General features: G+C 39.7%; 1 protein-coding gene across 6 annotated transcripts in view; it reads left to right on the forward strand.

Annotated features, from left to right (window-relative positions):
- Positions 1–23,276, forward strand: part of KIAA0319L (KIAA0319 like) — a 93,506-nt gene that overhangs the window by 20,657 nt on the left and 49,573 nt on the right. For all 6 annotated transcript variants that reach the window (XM_058718110.1, XM_058718106.1, XM_058718107.1 and 3 more), the window contains exon 2: positions 6,217–6,746. In XM_058718110.1, the coding sequence (XP_058574093.1) occupies positions 6,217–6,746 (530 nt within the window). The remainder of the gene's footprint in view (positions 1–6,216; positions 6,747–23,276) is intronic.

The following is a 23,276-nucleotide window of genomic DNA, read 5'->3' on the forward strand; positions in this document are numbered from 1 at the left end:
CCAACTTCTTGACTATTCTTCCAAAAATAGTCTATGCAAATATATGCATAAACATTATATTCTTTCTCTCCCTACACCAATTGTAGCATACTATGCACACTGCTCTGAACTTTTCTTTTTCTACATAACGTACCCTAGATACCACTGCATATTAGTACTGTATAAAGTAGCTTTATTCATCCCCATAACTGCATGGATCGTCTTTAATTTAGTTAACCAGTTCTTATTGAGAAGCTTGTAAGTTATTTCCAATATTTTTTTCATTTCAAACAACACACAGTGAATATTTTTGATAGCATGTCACATGTGCGATAGTATACCTGTTCAGTTAATTCCAGGTTTAGCTACCTTTATTCTATAAAGGCTGAATTTCTTTCCTTCAGAGCACTTATGCTGGTTTGCAATCCTGTATTCATTATTATGTCTATTTAATCTAATTTAATCCTACGTTCATTATTGTCTGTTTAATTGTGTCTTCCCCATCTAAATTAAGATTATAATCTCCATCAAAGCAGTCCTAGCATGAGACAGATGCATTGTAATATTTGTTGAATGGATGAATGAATAAAGAAATAAAGATAATAGGTAGGTGGGAAGAAAACGTGCCTTCTTAATTAAACCTTTGAGCTTATCTTTTACTAGACAGGAACAATTTGCATCTCTGTAAAAATCAAAATCATTTGTAACTTATCAGTCTTCTATAAATTAACATCTAAATTTAGGCTGTACTCATTAGTTCATAGTTCAAACAAAAGTACATTCTTTGGACCAGGGGTTGGCAAACTTTCTTAAAGGGCCAGATAGTAAACATTGTAGGCTTTGTGAGTCTTAAGAAAAAACTCTATTGCAGCTAGTTAACTCTGCCATTGTGGAGCAAAAATAGCCATAGACATTTTATACATAAATGAGTGTGACTATGTTCCAATAAAACTTTATTTACAATAATAGGCAGCAGCCAGAGTTACCCTTTGGGCCATAGTTTGCTGCCCCTGGTTTATTGAATCAGTAGTGATACCCCTTCTTTCATTCCTGATATTGTTAATTTGTGACTGCTGTCTTTTTTTTTTCTTTTTTTTCCTGTCATCAGTCTGACTAGAGCTTTATCAGTTTTGTTGATCTTCCAAACAACCAGATTTTGGTCTCATTGATTTTTTTTTTTCTGTTTTTTATTTGTTTTCGTTTCATTGGTTATTCTTATCTTTAGCTTTTCTCTTCTCAGTTTATTTTGGGTATAATTTACCCTTCTAGCTTTTATGATGAAAGCATAGATCATTGATTAAAAAAATTTTTTTGTTTAAAGTTTGGCCTTTTTTTCTCTAGATCATTTGGAATGTGTATAATACATATGTACAAACAAAAAAGCTTCATTTAAAAAAATATATAAGCCCATCAGACATAGATTTCTGCAGCTTTTAAAATTTAAAGTATCATGGGACTCTTTCTGTTGCTGTATATAGATTCTACCTCATTGTTTTCAGTTGCTGCATAGCATTCTAGAGTAACTGTATCTGTGTTGATAGACATGTAGGTTTTTCATATATTTCACCTGTACAAACTATGCTGTAATGAAATCGTCACATGTGAGAAGTTCTTCAGGATAGACGTGCACAGAGTATTTTTGTTACCTGTGTAATTTATTGAATGTCTCCCCTTTGATGCTCAGAAGGAATTAACTTGATGTGAATTACCACACTAACTACAATTGGTGGCTCTGTCTTTGTTATGAATTTTCTTATGTTGTTTAAGGGCTGAACTTTGGGGAAAAGTCTTCCTACTTTCATTACATTCCTGAGGTTTTCCTCCATATAGATTCTCTGATGTTCAGCAAGGCCTGAGCTGTGTCTGAAAGCTTTCCCATATTTCTTGCAGTAATAGGCTTTTTGTTCAGTATGAATTCTCATATCCAATAAGTTCTTCATAAAGACTTTCACAGTCATTACACCAGTAGAGTTTCTTTTCACTGTGAGTTTTCTGATGTCCAGCAAAGGATATATACCTGAAAGATTTTCCACATTTATTTCAGTGATAGGGTTTCTCTCTTGTATGTATTCGTTGATGACTAATAAAGGTTGAGCTCTTCCTAAAGGCTTCTCCACATTCATTACACCAGTGTGGTTTCTCACCAGTATGGATTTTCTGATGTGCCACACAATTAAGTTATCCCTGAAAGCTTTTCATTGCATTTAAAAGGCTCTTCTCCACTATGCATTCTCATGATGGGTAAGGCCTGGGTTCTAAGCAAAGGCTTTTCCCACAGTCTTTTCATGTGTAGGGTTTCTGACTGGTATGAATTCTCTGATAACTTTAAAAGGATAAAGTTCATTTTGAAAGCTTTTCTACATTCGTTGCATTTATGGGGTTTCTCTCTAGAATGGATTCTCTGACAATTGATAATTGTTGAGTCCTTCTTGAGGATAAGGTTACTTGTTCATGTGAATTTTATGATGATTTAAAGGAAATGAGCTGGGGCACCTGATTCAGTCGGTTGAACGTCCGACTTTTGATTTTGGCTCAGATCATGATCTCATGGTTCATGAGATCAAGCCCTGCCTCGGGCTCTGTACTGACAGTGCAGAGCATGCTTCGGATTCTCTCTCTCCCTCTCTCTTGGCTCCTTCCCCACTTGTGCACCCTCTCTCTCTCAAAATAAATAAATAAACTTTAAAACAAAATCTTAAAGGAAATGAGATGAGTTGTTCATAATAAAGGCTGTTCCATATTCTTTTTTTTAACTTTATTTATTTATTTTGAGAGAGAGACAGAGAACGTGAGTGGGGGAGGAGCAAAGAGGGGAGAGAGAGAATCCCAAGCAGGCTCTGCGCCGACAGCGCAGAGCCCAATGTGGGTCTCAAACTCATGAATCACAAGATCATGACCTGAGCCGAAATCAAGAGTCGGACGCTTAATCAGACTGAGCCACCCGGGTGCCCCACTATCCCACATTCTTTACATTAATGGGTTATCTCACCTGTGTAACTTTTCTGGTGACTGATAACGGAAGAATTATATTTAAAGGCTTTCCCACATTACCGTGCCACTTCTCTGTGGAGCTTCTGTGCTCCCATTCCAGGCCTTTATCAATCATGACACTGTATGTTCACTCTTCTAGAGACGATCCTTCAGAAACGTTTTGCTTTAGGACTGATATCTTTGTTTCAAATCAGTACTCCTGGACTGTACAGGCACCTGGCAGAATTTTCCACACCTCCATCCAGGGCTCTACCCCTTGCTCCAGTGGGTGATTAATTTTGGTTTGAAAAAGAGAAGCCCCTTGGACACCAGATTCCCATAGTTTTCCAGCATCACATCCCTGTACGTATCCACTGAATGGCATCCAGGTGTCTCTGTTCAGTCTGGATAAAGGTCACAGCCACATGTGTAAATGTAGCCTGGGAGCCCTTTGTCTCCTTAGCTGCTCTTCAGAAAATCCTGATAAACTAATGGTTCTGGAGTCTAGAAGTCCAAAATCAAGGGTTGGTTCCTTCTGAGTCTCTGCGTAGAGCCCTTCCTCAACTCTTCTTAGCTTCTAGTGGCCACTGCCAGTCATTGGTGTTCCTTGGTTTGTAGCTGTATCTCTCCAGTCTCTGCCTCTGTCATCACATGGCCTTCTCCTTGTGTGTCTCTCTAGATGATCGATTTTAGACTTTTCTTATTTTCTAAATAAGCATTTAAAACTGTAAATGCTCCCTCTAAATGCTGCATTAACTGCATCCCATGAATTTTTATATGTTATGTTTTCATTTTCATTCAGTTCAAAATATATTCTAATTTCCCTCATGTGATCTCAACCTACACTTGGGGTAAATTAGTGGTCAGTCAAAGATGAAAAGGGACCATTATCCAGTTGTCGGGAGCTCTTTATCTGTGTAGCTTCCTCCTTTCTGGTTGTTTGTTCCAAAATTCTTGCTATCACAGTCACCTCAAACTCTGTTTCCTCAGTGCAGCAAGTCTGCCCTAGTCTGCTTGGGCTCTCTCCTTCCCTGTGCCACCATCTGGAGCATGATGCTGTACGGAAAGCCCTGGTGGTCACAGGGCTCACCTTGTTTGTTTCCTTTCTCTCTGGGATCACATACTTGTTGTTCATGGTCTAAAAACAATTGTTCCATATATTTTGTCTAGCGTTCTAGCTACTCGTGGGAGGGCAAGTCCTATGGCAGTTTCTCCTGCAGGAGCAAAAGTGGAGGTCACGGTACATATTAAAAATTAAATGAAATAGTGACTTATAGAAAAGTGCAGGTTATTTTCATCTGTGTGGACCTCTTCACTGTGTTAAATATGAGAGAATTACTCTGAGAAGAATGAGGGAAAGTTGATATAAAGGTGACTGACAGTGGTTACTGAGGTAACAATTTATTGATTTCAACACAGTCTGTGTACTTAGCTGTTAACCAAGATTCATACCATTGGTTACTGTGTGGGAAGGTGGATGAGGATATGAGGGGTATTTCTGTAGCTCTTGGTAGCTTCATTTTTTTTATAGTTGCTATTTCTTCATTTTTCTTAAGGAAGTTCTATTTTTTCTAGGTTTCTAAATTGCCTTGTCTGATGTTAGGTTCGTGCCAATGTCTGTCTCTTTTCTTTTAATGAACAATGGCAGATTGGCTTCCATAGCGCCTGCTCAGTCATCCAGAAGCTTGCTTTTATTTTCCTCATATATGTCCGTTGACTGGTGTTCACATTTAGTCTGCTGGACATTTTGTAAGTATTTCCTGGGAGTCAAGTTGGCTTTGGCTGATTCTTCTTCTTCTTTTTTTTTTTTAAGTTGATTTATTTATTTCGAGAGAGACAGAGACAAGCAGGGGAAGTGCAGAGAGAGAGAGGGAGAGAGAGAATCCCAAGCAGGCCCCGCACCTTCAGCGCGGAGCCCAGCATGGGGCTCGAACCCACGAACCATAAGATCGTGACCTGAGCTGAAACCAAGAGTCGGCCGCTTAACCGACTGAGCCACCCAGGTGCCCTGACTTTGGCTGATTATTCCATTGTAGCTCTGGTTAGTCATAGCCCTTTTTCAGTTATGTGTATGTGCAGACATGATTATCCATCTCTTCAGTGTTTTGGTTCTACTGCATATTTTCTGTGTGTAATTTCAAGATATTTTGTGTTCTAACCCCAGGGCCAGAGCTAGGGTGAAGAAAGAGACACATAAGGCACAAAATTTAAGGAGGTGCTCACTCTCAAGGTTGGGTAAGCCAACTCTGTACTTACATGACTCTGAGAATATATTCCTTCTTAAATTTTGTGCCTGAGGCATCGATCTTGCCTCACCCTGGTTCTGGCCCTGTATAACCCTGACCATAGTTGGGTACAGATACCTATATAACTAAGACCTTAAAATGAGCTCTGTATAATAGCTTTCATTTAGAACATGCTTTGACTTTATTTCATCTAATAAAACAGAAGTGAGGTAATATTTCAGGAGAATTAATGCCATGCCTAAAGTAATTCAGTAGCCCAAAAGTTTATCCATAAGCAACAGTATCCACAATTTTGAACCATGTTATTTATGTTAACCACACTAGGTCACTGTTGTACTTCTGTTCCTTTGTTTCTTATCATGACATGGCTTGTCAGTAGGAAGTTCATTCTAGCAGAATCCCTCTCATGATTAAACTTTTTGGTAATTGACTACTGATCAGCTCTGGTTGATACCATGATATGCAAAACCACCTGACTCTGGCAAGCAGTTGGTTAGAAAATGGATGAACCTGTAACCTGTTGGAGGTGAAGAATACTCCGTTTGTGTTGCTGCCAGTTCAGTGGGTGGGGTGGGGGTGGGTGGACTATTCCATCCTGTTCCACTACCTGTTCTTCTGGTCCCATAGTGCTTGCACTGTCCCTGAGAAAGGCCAGGACATGAGTGGAAGGTCAAGTGGTGGGACTCTGCCCCTTCCACCCCTCCATACACTTCCACCAGAATAGCTATTTTGTCTGTCTTGCTTTTTTCATGAACTGGAATTCTGTATGAAAGGTCTATGTGGAAGGGACTCATTGAGAAGGGGAACCACCGATGAATGTGGAACAGTACTTCTATAAGCTAAAGTATCCTGAGCCAAAAAACACTCTATTTTGCTTCTTCTGTTCCACTTACTAGACAGCTTTCCCACCTTCTTAAAAACTAGTATTCAAAATAGCCTTAAATGTTGGTGTTCAGGACACTTTACAGATCAGTAGTGTGTTTTTATTACCTCTTAAAATGTTTTCATTCCTTGTTTTTAGATGCCAGTGAGAGCAGGTGCCAGCATGAGAAGACAGAATTTGGAGTTGGCCTGAGATCTGGGGGAGAAAATCACCTCCGGCTTCTTGAAGGAACCCCCTCTCTCCAGTTGTGTTGGGCTGCTTGCTGCCAGGATTCTGTCTGCCATGCCTTTTGGTGGTTAGAAGGGATGTGCATTCAGGCAGACTGCAGCAGGCCCCGGAGCTGCCAGACTTTCAGGACAGACTCTTCCAATTCCATGCTGGTGTTTTTTAAAAAGTTCCAAACTGCAGATGGTTTGGGCTATCCACCTGAAGAAGATGAACCACATATTCTGGGGCTAGGTTGGAGCAGGGTATCTTGGAGGAGACAGAATCCACCCAGAGCTCCACTCAGACCCACCGTATCTTCTAGTGACCAGCAGAGCTTAATCAGGAAGCTTCGGAAGAGAGATAGCCCCAGTGAAGAAGTAGCTACACATACAGTGACACAGCATTCTGAAATGAATGACTCCAAGGAAGTAGGTGATCTGAATACCAGTGGTTCTGCAGAGGTAAGCATATTATGAATAAGGAGCAGAGAAACTGTTAAATCTGTTTTCACATTTGGCACACATGAGCAGTGAAGCTGGTGGTTGTGGGAAGCACTCTATGCTGAGGAATATATGTATAAAGCTGCTTGGTGTCATCTTTGTGGGTGCAGCCCAGATGTTACAAGCATAGTTGGACCTTAGAGATGTTCACTGCATTACAAGTCTGACCATTGTTTTGGTAACAGCAGAAATCTGCTCATTATCTAGTCTAAGCTGGTTCTTGGCTACAGGTAAGTGCAGTTGTGTGGTGTCCGTTTTCACCAACAATTCTGCAGTATTTTCTGGCAGGTTGCAAAACACTTGATTGACATGGTTACATTCAAGCTGTCCTCCCTCTTCCCCATCTCCCACGTACAAATACATTTCCTTATGAGGTAGTTTCTATTCCGGTCTGAAGTGCCATTCCTGGCACCACAGACTAAGACCAGACTTACTGAGCTGGGGAGCCAGAGCTGGCCATTAGCCAAGAGGTTTCTGGGGTGACTTCTTACCAAGCTTTGTATGCCAAGGGAGATACCACCAGTAGAGTTTATTCTGCTTGTTATGTTTCTTCATTGTTGATCTTCCTGGGCAAATGATTAAAAGGAATGACTCACTCTGTGCTCAGCCTCCCTTGATTGCTGTGACTTATTTTTGTATTTGTTTTGTCCTAGTTGTTTCTACCAAGTTGAAGCCAGAGCGGGGAAGCTACTACATGCCAGGCACTATGTGTGCTAATCGTCGTACAATGTCATTTTGTTTGATTTTCATAGCAATATTCCCAAATTGGTATTATTAGCCCTGTTTTACCAGTGAGGAAACTGGGGCCCAAAGAGGTTAAACAGTTTGATTGTGTAGCTAATGAATAACAAACCTAGGATTGGAATGCAGATTTAATATTAGGAAAAAACCTTTCAGTGCAATATTAGAGATACAGTCTTAGGTTTAATATGCCCCGTAAACATTAGACATCTGTTGTTAATGTCAGATACTTTACTAAGCACTAGAGATAGAAAGTGAGCAAGATGTGGTCCGTGCCCTCAGGGAGTTTACAGTGTAGTGGAGACTCAGACACAAAGGTTGAGTATTTATAATAGTGTGTAACTATTGCATTAGTAGAGTTATATATACAATACAGTATGAACAGAAAAGAGGAAGTGATTCATTTGAACAGGCAGGTGGTATGTATATGCAGGGAAGACTTCATAGAAATGTTTAATTTATTATTATTTTTAATTAAAAACATTTTTTGTTATTTTTGAGAGAGAGAGAGCGCGTGCACGCGCATGTGCACACGAGTGGGGGATGGGCAGAGAGAGGGAGACACAGAATCTGAAGCAGGCTCCAGGCTCTGAGCTGTCAGCCCAGAGCCCGATGTGCGTCTGGAACCCATGAACTGCGAGATCATTTCCTGAGCCGAAGTTGGACGCTTAACTGACTGAGCCACCCAGGTGCCCCAGAAATGTTTATTTCTTTTTTCTCTTTAAGCGTTTATTACCTACACTAGATTATAATCCTCTTTTTAAAAATTTTAATTCCGCTGTGGTTAACATACAGTGTTATAGTAGTTTCAGGTGTACAATATAGTGATTCAACAGTTCCATATATTATCCAGTGCTCATCAACATAAGTATACTCTTAATCCTGCTCACCTATTTCACGTATGCCCCCCACCCACCTCCCTTCTGGTAACCATCTTTAATATATTTCTTGAAGGATGTGTAGGATTTCACTGGGGACAGAGGCACAGTGCATGCAAAGGCTCAGTCATTTGGCAAATATTTTTTGCACATTTCCTGTGTGCAAGGTATTACACTAAGCTAGGCACTGGGGATATTATAGTAAGCGAGATAGACAGGATTTCTCCCCCAACAGAGCTTATGCTCTGGCAAGGAAAATAGACATTATGATTATAATACTTAAATAATTATAAGCTTGATATGGGTTTAAGAGGATAAGTGCAGAGTGCTGGAAGAGCATCTAACAGGGACCTAATTGAGACTAAGGGATATGGTTAGGTACTTTAAGTAAAGAAAGTTTAAGTTGAGACTTGATGTAGAAGGAGTTTGGAAAAGAAGCAAAGTATTTCAGGCAGAGAGCTAACAATTTCAAAGTTTGTTGGGTGCCCTAGAGCGTGGCAAGATCAAGAAGTTGAGAGAGGCTGGTCTTGTTCAATGAAGAAAGCCAAAGGTGAAAAAGGAGGGTTGTGAGCTGTGGAGAGCCTTAAGGCCTTCTTAAGATTTTGGTCTTTATCTTCAGGTCAGTGAGAAGTCATTAAAGAATTTTAAGTAGGGGAGGGGCACCTGGGTGGCTCAGTTGGTTAAGCATCTGACTTAGGCTTATGTCATGATCTCACAGTTCGTGAGTTCAGGCCCCGCATTGGGCTCTGTGCTGACAGCTCAGAGCCTAGAGCCTGCTTCAGATTCTGTGTCTCCCTCTCTCTCTGCTCCTTTTCTGCTCATGCTCGCTCTCTCTCTCTCTCTCTCTCAAAAATAAATAAACTTTAAAAAAAATTTAAGGAATTTTAAGTAGGGGATAACTTGATCAGATGTGTTGCTGTGTGGTGAATAGATTGGAGAGAGGCAAGAATGTACTTGGAGCAAGCAATCACATAGGCTCTTCAAGGCAAGGGAATAATTGTACTAGAGAAAGAGGTTGAAAATACAGGAAAGGGAATAAACAACAAATAATTCCATAAAGCGGTGGTTCACAAACCTTAGCATACATCAGAATCACCTGGAGGCCTTGTTGAAAACAGTTTGGCCCTAATTCCAGAGTTTCTGATTTAGTAGGTCTAGAGTGAGGCCTGAGAATTTGCATTTGTGACAAGTTCTGGAGAGGCCAATGCTGCTGGTCTGAGAAACGCACATTGAGAACTAGTGTCTTACAGGGTGAGTGCGTTTGAATCCTGAGCACAGAGGACCAAGATTAGCCTTAAGCAGGAGGGGATATCTCCTTCATGATGATAGGAAGGAAGAAATAGGTGAATATAGGTGTAGCAAAGGTGGGTTTGTAGGTTCGATAGAAGGAAATTGTGGTAGTTCTAATCTCATGCCTGTTTTTCTGAAGTGGGGTAGACTATTTGCTGAGAGTAGAAGCAGAGGTAGGTGGAATGGGCATAGGTAGGTAGTAGGCAGGAAAATCAGAGGTTTGGAGAGAGTGGTAAAGGTCTGAAACAGCCATTAGGAAGGCTGGGAGAAGGCCAAGCAGGTAAGGAAATAGACTGCTGGTAGCACTGAACATGGAGACTACGAATTTATAACAGTGGTACTGACCTCTGCAGGTGTGTGAGTCTCCTCAGCAGCTCTCAGCAACCCTGTCAAGAAAAGGCAGTTTGATAGGTTGATTTACCCAAGATTGGAACTTTGCCAATCTTGCATAGAAGGAAATAGGGATGTGGAAGTCGAAGTTGTTGTCAAGAGAGTGGATTAGGAAGATAGAAAAAGAGGCAAATAAATATAAGAGGGGCTAACTGACAGAGATATGATAGAGGAGTTTGGCATTTAGAGTTTTCCATGATGAGAGACAGATACAGGAGGCACAACTAAGTGTGTGTCCTGTAAAACTGGAGGTAGTCATCAGAGGATGGGATATATTTGTAAGATTATTTATTTTGAGGGGGTGGGTAGGGAACAAGCAGGAGATGGACAGAGAGGGAGAGAAAATCCCAAGCAGGTGTCATGCTCATCGCAGAGCCCAATGCAGGGCTTGATCCCAACTCGGGGCTTGATCCCATGACTATGAGATCATGACCTGAGCCGAAATTGAGTTGGCCGTTTAACTGACTGAGCCACCCAAGTACCCCAAGGATGGGATATTTGAATCTAAGTTATTGGAGGTGGAGACGTTCTGGCAACTACAATATCTAGGGTATAGTTGTGGAAGAGAGTTGCTGGGGTAGAGTAGACAAGGAGCTCAAAGAACTCAGGAAGCTCAAAATACATGTTATATGAGTTATCCAATAGACACTGAGATAGACTTTTATGATGATGATGATGATGATGATGATGATGATGATGATAGCAATAGCTACTGTTTCCTGAGTGAGCACTTACTGTGTACCAGATACCATTCTGAACCCTTGATGTATTTTTAACTCTTTTAATCCATACAACTCCTATGAAGTACTATTAACCATCTCTATTTTATAAATGAGGAAACTCAGGAAGAGAGAGGTTAAGGAACATGGTCAAAGCAATATAGCTTGTATATGGTAGTACCAGGATTTGAACCCAGGCACTCTGATTCTATCCAGAGTCTGTCCTCTTAACCCTGTTACTGCTTAGGCAGTAAAGAGGAGTTTCGAGAGCCAGATGTCAAAGCCCTCAGAAAAACAGAAGGAGTAGTGAGGCATTTGGGAGAGGACAGCATGGTAAGGGTTGAATTGCAGCAAGATGGCAGAGGAGAGAGGTTTTACAAAAAAGGTAGAAGAGTAATGGTCTGCAAAGGGCATTGGGAAGGGGAGCAAATAAAATACTAACCTGCCTTCAGTTGTGACATATGGGAAAGTAAGGAGCCCTCATATTGCAGAGATACATGGGAAATAGTATCCTTAGGGAAGGGCATGCTCACAGTTAAGAATAGGTGCTCAAGGACCCTTTTATGGGCATGTGACCTGTGCAGTTGTACAAGTCCACACACTTAGACCCTATTCTCAGTTTGATGCATTGCTGTCATTGTCTTGAAATTCTTAATAGTTTTCAGTAAGGGACCCCATATTTTCATTTTGTACTGTATCCTGCATATTATGTAGTATGTCCTGCAGGAGGTATAGGGAATAAAACATGAAATGATGAGCTTCTAGGTGATTTTTGATCATGGAATAGAAATTCTAGGTGATTACATGGGATTTTTGGTAGAAAGAAAAGGAAGTTAGGTCTCACAGCAGAGGAAGTGTAGGTAATTTAGGGAAAACACTTGTGGTATAGCAAATGTTTAACAACTGGGTCCCTCCCTCCCCTCAAAGCCCCCAAAACAACCCCTGAGTTGTAGATGTTGTCAGTTTCCATGGTGTAAATACAGCCACCATGACCATTTTGGAACTTCCAACATGAGTTGGGAGAGATGTGCACAGTCAGGTCAGATGAGCCAGCTCCAGCACACTTCCGATAATTGTGATCAGTAAAATGAGAAGTAGACCAATAAAACAAGAAATACGGTAGATGTAGGCATGGCAGTGTCCTGGAAGAGGGTAAAAACTCAAATTTGGGCCTTAGAGAATTCAGGTGTACCTTGGAAAGAAGATCCTGGGGTTGTGTTGCTGGGGAGTACTTTTTCTTCTTGTTTGCCTGCAATGGACAGTACCAATAAATTGCTGCTAAGGAATGGGATCTGGAGCTTTAGGGTCTAAAACAGAGAGTGGGTGGACATGAGGGGAGGAATATTGAACTTGAACTATGAGCCGCAAAAGTAGGAGGGGGCCTTTGTGCAATGTTGCACAGAGGCATTTATATAGGTTGGCATCACTTGCTGAGAACTGTAAGCATTGTAAAATAATAGGGCAAAGTGAAGTCTTCAGTTCCAGACATTATGTTTGACCTTATATGCCATTCGTAGGAGCTTGAGGCCTTGGATAGTTCTGGAAGGGTGGTAGAATCACCTTGCGCATTCAGAATAGTTAACTGGTAGGCATTTCTTTTAGGAGAGTACTTGCAGCTCAAACTTGTGCCTAATGCACTGGGGAAAGGGAAGGAAGTGTATACGCTGCAGATCTTCTCCTTCTAATTAGGGATGGCTGGCTAGCGGTACTAGTTTCTAGTTTGTACTGTTGCCATTAAGGTAGGTCAAGCAACTCTGCATCCAAAGTGGTAAGAAATTGTATCATAAATTGCTCTCGTCTTGCCTGAAATGCCTGCAGAGCTGTGAAGGCATTGGGTTGTTAGTAGCATTCTTCATTCTTTTGGAGACATACAAATATTGTATCTAAGAGCCGGTATTGTGGACCTTTTGCAATTCCAAAAATGGAAAGGAATGTCACCAACTTATTCCCCTTTATCACCTTAAAGAAGGAGAGGCTTGTACTGCTTGGTTTAAGTGCCGTGTCCTTTCTGTGCGGTGAATTGTCTCTGAATTGTCAGCAGGAGGAGAATGAAGGCTTATTGCAGTTCAGCCACTGGCAGTTAATTGCTGCCAGGCCTGCTTTGTGAAACGAGGAGAGGAATGTTCTCTGAGCCCAGGAAATGAAGGTACAGTTAGGTATCCCCACATGGAAGGTTTGGCTTTAGGAAAACTGAGGTTCCCCTTTCTCTGCCACCACCATCATTTCATCCCCTGTAAGCCAGTGCCTTTCTGTGGGGCAAATATCTGAGAGGATAAATGAGTCAAGCCTTTGGGCACCTCTCTGCTGCCTTTTTTACTGAGGAAAATTCTTGTGCTGACTCTACATCTTACCAGCAGATAGAGGTGTGGGGTGTGGGCAGCGACAGAGAAGAGCCTTGCATAACCGAGTACGAAACCCGGCAGTTCTGTCTCCCTTTGTCCCATGTTTTGGTTTGGTTTGGTTTGGTTTTCAGGGTTTTTTGCTTGATCACTTTGTTTTGATTTTTATTTATTTTTTATTTTTTTGTTAATTTTTTTTTAATGTTTACTTATTTTTGAGAGAGAGAGAGAGAGAGAGAAAGAGACCGAGCGTGAGCAGGGGGAGGGGCAGAGAGAGAGAGAGGGAACACAGAATCTGAAACAGGCTCCAGGTTCTGAGCTGTCAGCACAGAGCCCAATGTGGGGCTTGAGCTCACTATCTGTGAAATTGTGACCTGAGCCAAAGTCAGACATTTAACCGACTGAGCCAACAAAGTGCCCCAACTTCGTTAATGATTTTTAAAAAATCTTTCCTGGGGTGCCTGGGTGGCTCAGTGGGTTGGGTGGCCGACTTCGGCTCAGGTCATGATCTCACAGTCTGTGAGTCCGTGAGTTCGAGCCCCGCGTCAGGCTCTGTGCTGACAGCTCAGAGCCTGGAGCCTGCTTCGAGTTCTGTATCTCCCTCTCTGCACCTCCCCACTCGCACTCTGTCTCTCTCTCTCTCTCAAAAATAAATAAACATTAAAAAAATAAAAACTCAAAAATCTTCCCTATAATTCTTTAGGGTTGTGAAAAAAATTTTTTTTTCAACGTTTTTTATTTTATTTTTGGGACAGAGAGAGACAGAGCATGAACGGGGCGGGGGGGGGGGGGCAGAGAGAGAGGGAGACACAGAATCGGAAACAGGCTCCAGGCTCCGAGCCATCAGCCCAGAGCCTGACGCGGGGCTCGAACTCACAGACCGCGAGATCGTGACCTGGGTGAAGTCGGACGCTTAACCGACTGCGCCACCCAGGCGCCCCAGGGTTGTGAAATTTTTGCCAAGGGTTCATTTATTCTTCTGGCTATTATTTCCTGACATATTTGGAATTCCTAAGGGCCAGGCCTAGCTTCCCTCAGATTCTCATTCTCTGTTATCTGGGCAGCAGACAGACCAATAACTTTTACCAAAAATTGTTTAGTCTCAGGCCCCCTTCCAGCCCCCTGGCCTGGATAAGTTGTATGACTTTGCTACCCCTCAGTGACCAAGGCCCTTCTAGTACTGTCTGGGTACTATGCCCCCTCCCCCACCACCATTCTAACCTTACATTACTGGCTTATTGCATTGAGAGAAAAACTGGGTAGCCTGTGCCCTTGTTGTGTGTGGGTGTGCAGAAATCCCTGCAACTGTACTGTTCTTTTCTCAAAAGTATTAGTGCCTGAACTAGAATACCCTTTCCTTTTTCCTCTCCTCACCCCTTAACTGCTCCCTTTCTCCTCTCATCTCCTAAATTTTCTGGTTCTTTCATCAGCTTATCTTTTTTTTTTTTTTTAATCTATTTCACTATATGAAGTGAATTTAAAAATGTGTTTGTTGGCTACTTTGTTTAAGATTTTTTTATTTTTAAGTAATCTCTATACCCAACATGAGGCTTGAACCTACAACCCTGAGATCAGGAGTCACACGCTCCACTGACTGATCCAGCCAGGTACTCCTGTTGGCTACTTTGCTAAGTTAACTTAGGATGCAGGCAGTGGTGAACGTTTTGGTGTGGACGGGTTAATAGAGCATTGCTAATTGGCACACCTTGAGCCTTGGGAAGAAAGTCTCAAAACCAGCCATCTCTTAGCCAACACCCTTGTCATCCCTCTCCCAAGGAGACTATGAGAAGACATAACTTTGTAACTAACTGCTGCAAAAGTAAACCCTGCCCTATTCTCCAGCCTCAGCTTTAGTTGCTGAGAACTGGGTTGATATGTCTTTAAACCCCACTGGCTTTGCTATTGTAGGAAGACTCTGTCTTCTAGTAAGATTTTTTGTTAATGACAATGATAGTTTTTGTTTTATTTTAATACAGTTGTGTCTCAAATCAAAATGTGTTGAAAGTTCAATTTCTATGAACCATTCGTTCTTTTTTATTAAGTAGTCACCAGGGTGGCATGCGTATTACCAAGGAGGGCCCCCTACTTGGACTGTGATGATATGACCTGGATAAGTGTGAACATCCTGTGTGGGTCCTGCAGGCTCCTGATACTCAAAACCGAACAGCTCATGGTGGTTTTTCGGGTCATCTGGAATTATGATATTAATCACTGGGCTGGCTTGTTTGATGAGGGGAAGGCAGTCCCAACTAGGCCTGGGGAGAAAGCAGAAGGAAGAAGTGGGAGAAGGAGTGAGAGAGAAATGGCGAAAGAGAATGTGAATAGAAGCCTCTCATCATTCTGAATAAAGCTTCTTTGAAGATGAAATAGGTGTATGCACCTGGGGCATGATTATATGACTTACGGTTAGTTCAGAATTAGGTTGGTTTTTATGACTTCTGTCAAGTGCCAGAAAAAAATTGCCTAAGGAAATTTCACCCAAATCTCAACCCTATATCATCCTCTACAAATTTTTAGTATTACTTCATAGTTTCTGAAGTAAAATGATTTGCTTCATATCTCCTCTTCCTGCTTTTTAAAAATATAATAATAATAAATAATAAACAAATTCTTTAAAAATAAAAATCTGCCTGCCTTGTTTAAAAGGATGTACACTCTTCTATTTCTGGGAATCTGTTCTAAAGCAGCAATTCCTAAAGAAAGAGCTTCACATACAATGATAAGATGCTATTTATTTAATTAAAAAATGGAAGCAGTCTGTCTAATAAGGGGAAAGTTGAAGTTGTGCAGCCATTAAAAATATATTTTTGATTAGGGGTGCCTGGGTGGCTCAGTTGGTTAAGCGTCCGACTTCGACTCAGGTCATGATCTCAGTTTGTGAGTTCGAGCCCCGTGTCGGGCTCTGTGCTGACAGCTCAGAGCCTGGAGCCTGCCTCAGATTCTGTGTCTCCCTCTCTCTCTGCCCCTCCCCTGCTCATGCTCTGTCTCTCTCTGTCTCAAAAATAAATAAAAACATTAAATTAAAAAAATATATATATATTTTTTTTGGTTATATGAATGGCTCTTCTGAACTTCCTCTGCTTTCCACTTCAGCCACACAGAATGCTTGCTCTTCTGTGGATACCATACTTTTTTTTTTTTTTATAGTTTAAGGAATTTTTATTTATTTTAACTTTTTATTTTTTTATATATTTTTTTAATTTTATTTTTTTAATTTACATCCAAATTAGCATATTGTGCAACAGTGATTTCAGGAGTAGATTCCTTACTGCCCCTTACCCATTTAGCCCATCCCCATCCCACAATCCCTCCAGTAACCTTCTGTTCTCCATATTTAAAAATCTCTTATGTTTTGTCCCCCTCCCTGGTTTTATATTATTTTTGCTTCCCTTCCCTTATATTCATCTGTTCTGTGTCTTAAAGTCCTCATATGAGTGAAGTCATGATATTTGTCTTTCTCTGATTAATTTCACTTAGCCTAATACCCTCTAGTTCCATCCATGTAGTTGCAAATGGCAAGATTTCACTGTTTTTGATTGCTGAGTAATACTCCATTGTATATATATACCACATTTTCCTTATCCATTCATCCATCGATGGACATTTGGGCTCTTTTCATACTTTGGCTATTATCTATAGTGCTGCTATAAACATTGGGGTGCATGTGCCCCTTCGAAACAGCACTCCTGTGTCCTTAGGATAAATACCTAGTAGTGCAATTGCTGTGTCATAGGATAGTTCTATTTTTAATTTTTTGAGGAACCTCCATACTGTTTTCCAGAGTGGCTGCACCAGTTTGCATTCCCACCAGAAGTGCAAAAGAGTTCCCCTTTCTCCACATCCTCACCAACATCTGTCGTTGCCTGAGTTGTTAATGTTAGCCGTTCTGACAGGTGTGAGGTGGTATCTCATTGTGGTTTTGATTTGTATTTCCCTGATGATGAGTGATGTTGAGCATTTTTTCATGTGTCGGTTGGCCATCTGGATGTCTTCTTTGGAGAAGTGTCTATTCATGTCTTTGCCCATTTCTTCACTGGATTATTTGTTTTTTGGGTATTGAGCTTGATAAGTTCTTTATAGATTTTGGATACTAACCCTTTATCTGATATGTCGTTTGCAAATATCTTCTCCCATTCTGTTGGTTGCCTTTTAGCTTTGCTGATTGTTTCCTTTGCTGTGCAGAAGCTTTTTATTTTGATGAGGTAGGTCCCAATAGTTCATTTTTGCTTTTGTTTCCCTTGCCTCCGGAGACATGTTGAGTAAGAAGTTGCTGCGGCCAAGGGCAAAGAGGTTTTTGCCTGCTTTCTCCTTGAGGATTTTTTTTTTTTTTTAATTTTTTTTTCCAACGTTTTTTATTTATTTTTGGGACAGAGAGAGACAGAGCATGAACGGGGGAGGGGCAGAGAGAGAGGGAGACACAGAATCGGAAACAGGCTCCAGGCTCCGAGCCATCAGCCCAGAGCCTGACGCGGGGCTCGAACTCACGGACCGCGAGATCGTGACCTGGCTGAAGTCGGAGGCTTAACCGACTGCGCCACCCAGGCGCCCCTCTCCTTGAGGATTTTGATGGCTTCCTGTCTTACATTTAGGTCTTTCATCCATTTTGAGTTTATTTTTGTGTATGGTGTAAGAAAGTGGTCCAGGTTCATTTTTCTGCATGCCGCTGTCCAGTTTTCCCAGCCCTGCTTGCTGAAGAGACTGTCTTTATTCCATTGGCTCTTCTTTCCTGCTTTGTCAAAGATTAGTTGCCCATACATTTGTGAGTCCATTTCTGTTATGTTCCATTGATCTGAGTGTCTATTTTTGTTCCATGTGAATACCATACTTTTAAAAAACAGCCTCCTTGAAGTGTAATTGACATAAACTGTATGTACATGTTTAAAGTGTATAATTTGTTTTAACAAAAATATACCTATAAAACCATCCCCACAAAAAAGGTAATGAACATATCCATTACGCCCCAAAGTTTCCTCCTGTCCCTTTATAATCTGTCCTTCCTTCTCCCTCCCTTACCCCAGGGCAACCACTGATCTGCTTCAGGTTATTATAGATTTTCCAGAATTTTTATATAAATGGAATCATACATTATGTAAGCTTTTTAACGACTTTATTGAGGATGCCATAAAACTCACTCCTTGTAAGCATACAGTTTTGTGATTTTATTAAGCATAGACTTGTGCATTATCACCACCATCCAGTTTAACATTTCTGTCACCCCAAAAACTTCCCTTGTGCCATCCCCACTCCCACTCTCAGCCCCAGGCATCCACTAATCACTATAAATTTGCCTTGTCTGGACTTTTCATATAAATGAGCCATGCAATATGTAGTCTTTTGAGTCTGGCTTCTTTCACTTAGCATCATGTTTTGATATTCATCCTTGTTGTAGTATGTGTCACATCCTACATAGTGTGTAGTTGGTTCCCTTTAATTGCTAAATAGTGTTCCACTGTATGGATACATCATTTGTTTATCTGTTCACCTGTTGATGGACATTTGAATTGTTTCTAGATTTTTGGGTGCAGATAAGGCTGTTAGGAAATTTGTGTAAAAGTCTTTGTATGGGGATATACTTTAATTTCTCTTGGATAAATACCTGGGAGTGGAATAGCTGCATCATATCGTAGGTATATATTTAATATTATAAGAAACCGCCAAACTTTTTCCAAGCAGTTGTACCATTTTACATTCCCATTTGTAATGTATGAAAGTTCTAGGTGTTCCACCTTCTCACTAAACTTTGTATGGTTTTAAACATTGTAATAGGTGTGTTAATAGTATCTCATTGTGGTTTTTCTTTGCATTTTCTTCATGACTGATGATGTTGAACATCTTTTCATGTACTTGCCATTTATATATTTTTTGGTAAAGTGTTTATAGTTTTCCCTATTTTAAAAATTGGGTTGTCCTCTTACATACATATTCTGCATACATGTCGTTTATTAGAAATTTGATTTGTAAATATTCTCTCAATCTGTGGCTTGTATTTTCATTCTCTTAGCAGTGTTTTTTGAAGAGCAGATATTAATTTTGATGATGTCTAGTTTATCAGTTTTTTAAATTTATGGATCATGTTTTTGGTATTGTGTTTTAGAAAGATTTTCTCCTAACTTCAGAAAGTTTTATAGTTTTAAGTTTTTTTTTTAAATTTTTTTTTTCAATGTTTTTTATTTATTTTGGGGACAGAGAGAGACAGAGCATGAACGGGGGAGGGGCAGAGAGAGAGGGAGACACAGAATCGGAAACAGGCTCCAGGCTCCGAGCCATCAGCCCAGAGCCTGACGCGGGGCTCGAACTCACGGACCACGAGATCGTGACCTGGCTGAAGTTGGACACTTAACCGACTGCGCCACCCAGGCGCCCCTAGTTTTAAGTTTTTAAGTTCAGGTCTAGAATGTTTTTGTGCATGGTAGGAGCTGTGGATGGAAGGGTTTTGTTCTGTTTTGTTTTTTGGCATATGAATATCCAGTTGTGGTAGCACCATATTTTTTGCATCCTTTCTCCATTGAATTGCTTTTCACTTTATTGAAAATTAGTTAACTATATACTTATGAATCTATTTCTGGACTCTTTTTGGTTCCATCATTTTATTTGTTTATATTGGTACATTGTCTATATCAACACCACCCTGTCTTTTTTTTAAGTAAGTTCTTTGCCCAATGTGGGGCTTGAATTCATGACCCTGAGATCAAGAGTCGCCTGCTCTACTGACTGAACCAGCCAGGCACTTCAACACCACACTGTCTTGATAATGATAGCTTTGTAATAAGTCTTTTATTCAGATTATGTAAATCTTACAGCTCTGTTCTTTGTTATCAGAAATTTTTTGGCTAGGGGAAGCCTGGGTGGCTCGGTTGAGCGTCGGACTTTGGCTCAGGTCATGATTTCAGGGTTCATGGGTTTGAGCCCCACGTTGGGCTAAGCTGATGGCATGGAGCCTGCTTTGGATTTTCTGTCTCCCTCTCTCTGCTCCTCCCCCACTCACATGCTCTCTTTCTCTCTCTCTCCCTCAAAAATAAATAAACATATAAAAAATTTAGGAAAGAAATTTTTGGCTATTCTAGGTCCATTATGTTTCCATATAAATTTTAGAATCATTTTGTCAAAAAAATCATCTTGTCAATTTATTTTTAAAAAGCCTTCTGGTATTTTTATTGGGACTATGTTGGGGCTATAGATCAATTTGGAGAGAATTGATAGCCTAATAATAATAGTGATCTAGTGATCCATGAACACAGTGTATCTTTCTTTTTATTTACATCATCGTTAATTTCTCTCAGCAATGTGTTGTTTTCAGGGTACAGGTCTTGCACATATTTTGTCACTTATTTCTAAGTATTTTATACTTTTGGTGCTATTATAATTGGCATTTAAAAAAATTCAGTTTCTAAAATGCTCCCTGAAAGAAACTATAAAAAAAATTCAGTTTCTGTTTGTTGCTAGTGTGTAGAAATATAATTACTTTTTGTAGATTGATCTTGTATCCTGAAACCTTGCTAAGCTCACTTAATCATACCAGTAACTTTTTTGTAGATTCCATTGGATTTTCTCTATTTATAATCATGTTGTCTGTGAATAAAGACCATTTTACTTCTTTTCTGATGTGTATGCCTGTTACTTCTTTTTCTTGCCTTATTGCACTGCCTAGAACCTTTACTACAATGTTGAATAAAAGTGGTGAAAGTGTTGATGTGAATTTGTATCAGGAATAAATGCTGGGTTTTGTCAAATGCTTTTTTTTTTACATGTATTGATATGATCATATGGGTTTTTGTTTTCAGTGTGTTAACATGGTGAATACCTTGATTGATTTTGAGTATTAAATTACCCTGTGTTGCTGAGATAAAACCTACTTAGTCATAATATATTATCCTTTCTGTATATCGTTATATTTGATTTACTAAAATTTCGTTATGAATTTTGAATTTGTATTCACGGGGGATATTAGCCTGTGATTTTTAAGATCAAAGAAATACTGGCCTTATAAAATGAGCTGAAAGTTTTAACTCTTTTCGTTTCTTGGAAAAGTTTGTGTAGAATAGGTACTATTTATTCCTTAAATGTTCAGTATAATTCCCCAGTGAAGCTATCTTGACCTGGAGTTCTTTGCAGGAAAATCTTAAACTATAAATTCATCTATATAATAGATACATAGCAATTTAGGTTATCTATAATAGTTCTTCATGAGTGAACTTGGGCAGATTGTGTCTTTCAGGTAATTTGTGCATTTTGTCCCAATAGTCAAACTTATTGGCATAAAGTTGCTCATAATATTCCCTTATTGCCCTTCTAATACCTGTAGAACCTGTAGTGAATATATTGGTAATTTTGTGTTCCCTTTCCCTTTCTCCCCCCTCTCCCCACATCAGACTGACTAGATTTTCTTAATGAATCTTTGGTTTTATTCATTTTTCTCTATTGCTTTCTATTTTATTGATTTCTGCTCTAATCTATTCATTTTTTCTTCATAATTTGGATTTCATTTGCTCTTTTTCTTTTTTTTTTTTTTAATTTTTTTTTTTTTAACGTTTATTTATTTTTGAGACAGAGAGCGAGCATGAACGGGGGAGGGTCAGAGAGAGAGGGAGACACAGAATCTGAAACAGGCTCCAGGCTCTGAGCAGTCAGCACAGAGCCCGACGCAGGGCTCGAACTCACGGACTGCGAGATCATTACCTGAGCCGAAGTCGGCCGCTTAACCGACTGAGCCACCCAGGCGCCCCTCATTTGCTCTTTTTCTAGTTTCTTAAGATATAATCTCAATCGTTAATTCAGATTTTTTTCTAACATAGGCATTTTTAGTGCTATAAATTTCCCTCTAAGTACTGCTTTAGCTGAATCCTACAAATTTTGATATTTTGTTTTTACAGTTTCATTCAGTTCAGAATACTTTTAAATTTCCTTTTTGACTATTTCTTTGACCCTTGGGTTATTTAGAAGTATGTAATGTGGTATCCAAATATTGGGGGGGAGGGCCTTCCAGATATTATTGTCTTATTGATTGGTAATTTAATGTAATTTTAATGCATTGCTGTCTGTGAATGTTGTATGACTTAAATCCTTTTAAATGCATTGAGACCTGTTTTATGGTTCAGAAAATGGTCTGTCTTGGTAAATGTTCATTGTGTATTTGAAAAGAATATGTATCCTACTATTATTGTTGGGTGAGTGTTCTATAAATGTCAAATAGGTCAAATTGGTTACTGTTGTTCAGATCTTCTATATCCTTACTTATTTTCTGTTAGTTTCTATCAGTTATTTAGAAAGGTGATGAAATATCACACTATATTTGTGGATATATCTGTTTCTCCTCACTGTTAGATTAGCTTTTGCTTCATGTACTTTGAAAATTTTATTAGCTGTGTAAATGTTTAGGATTGTTACATACTCTTGGTGAATTGGCCCTTTTATCATTATAGAATTATCTTCTTTATCTTTGATAATATTCTTTGCTCTGAAATCTGTTTTGTCTGATATTGATATATCCAGTCAGGTTTTCTTTTGGTTAGTATTAGCATAATGTATCTTTTTCCATGTTTTTACCTTTAACTTACTTGTGTTTTTATATTTAAAATGTATTTTTTATAGGCTACATATAGCTGGATATTGCTTTTTTTCCAGTCTGAGAATCTCTGGTGATTAACTGAGATATGTAGACTATTTAATGTGACTACTGATGTGATTGGAGTCAAATCTACCACCTAGTATTTATTTAGTGTTTGTCCCACGTGTTTTTTGTTCATTTTATCCCTATTTTTATGCTCTCCCTTGAATTAACTATTTTTTATTCCATTTTACCTACTTTTCTTGATTTATTAGTGGTGATAGGCAGAACAGGAGGCCAATGTCCAACTCTCAGGAACCTGTGACTATGTTATGTTACATAGCAAAGAGGAAGTAGGGTTGCAGATGAAATTAATGTTATTAAACAGCTGACCTTAAAATAGGGAGATTATCTTGCATTTTTTGGTAGGCCCAATTTATACACAAGAGTCCTTAAAAGTGGAAGAGGATAATATAACTATAGAAGAAAGACATAGAGAGATGTAACATTGCTTGCTTTGAAAATGGAGAGAGGGGACCATGAGCCAAAGAAAGTAGATGGCTTCTAGAAAATGGGAAAAGCAAGGAAAC

This window comes from Neofelis nebulosa, chromosome 2, assembly GCF_028018385.1.
Source record: "Neofelis nebulosa isolate mNeoNeb1 chromosome 2, mNeoNeb1.pri, whole genome shotgun sequence".
NCBI lineage: Eukaryota > Metazoa > Chordata > Mammalia > Carnivora > Felidae > Neofelis > Neofelis nebulosa.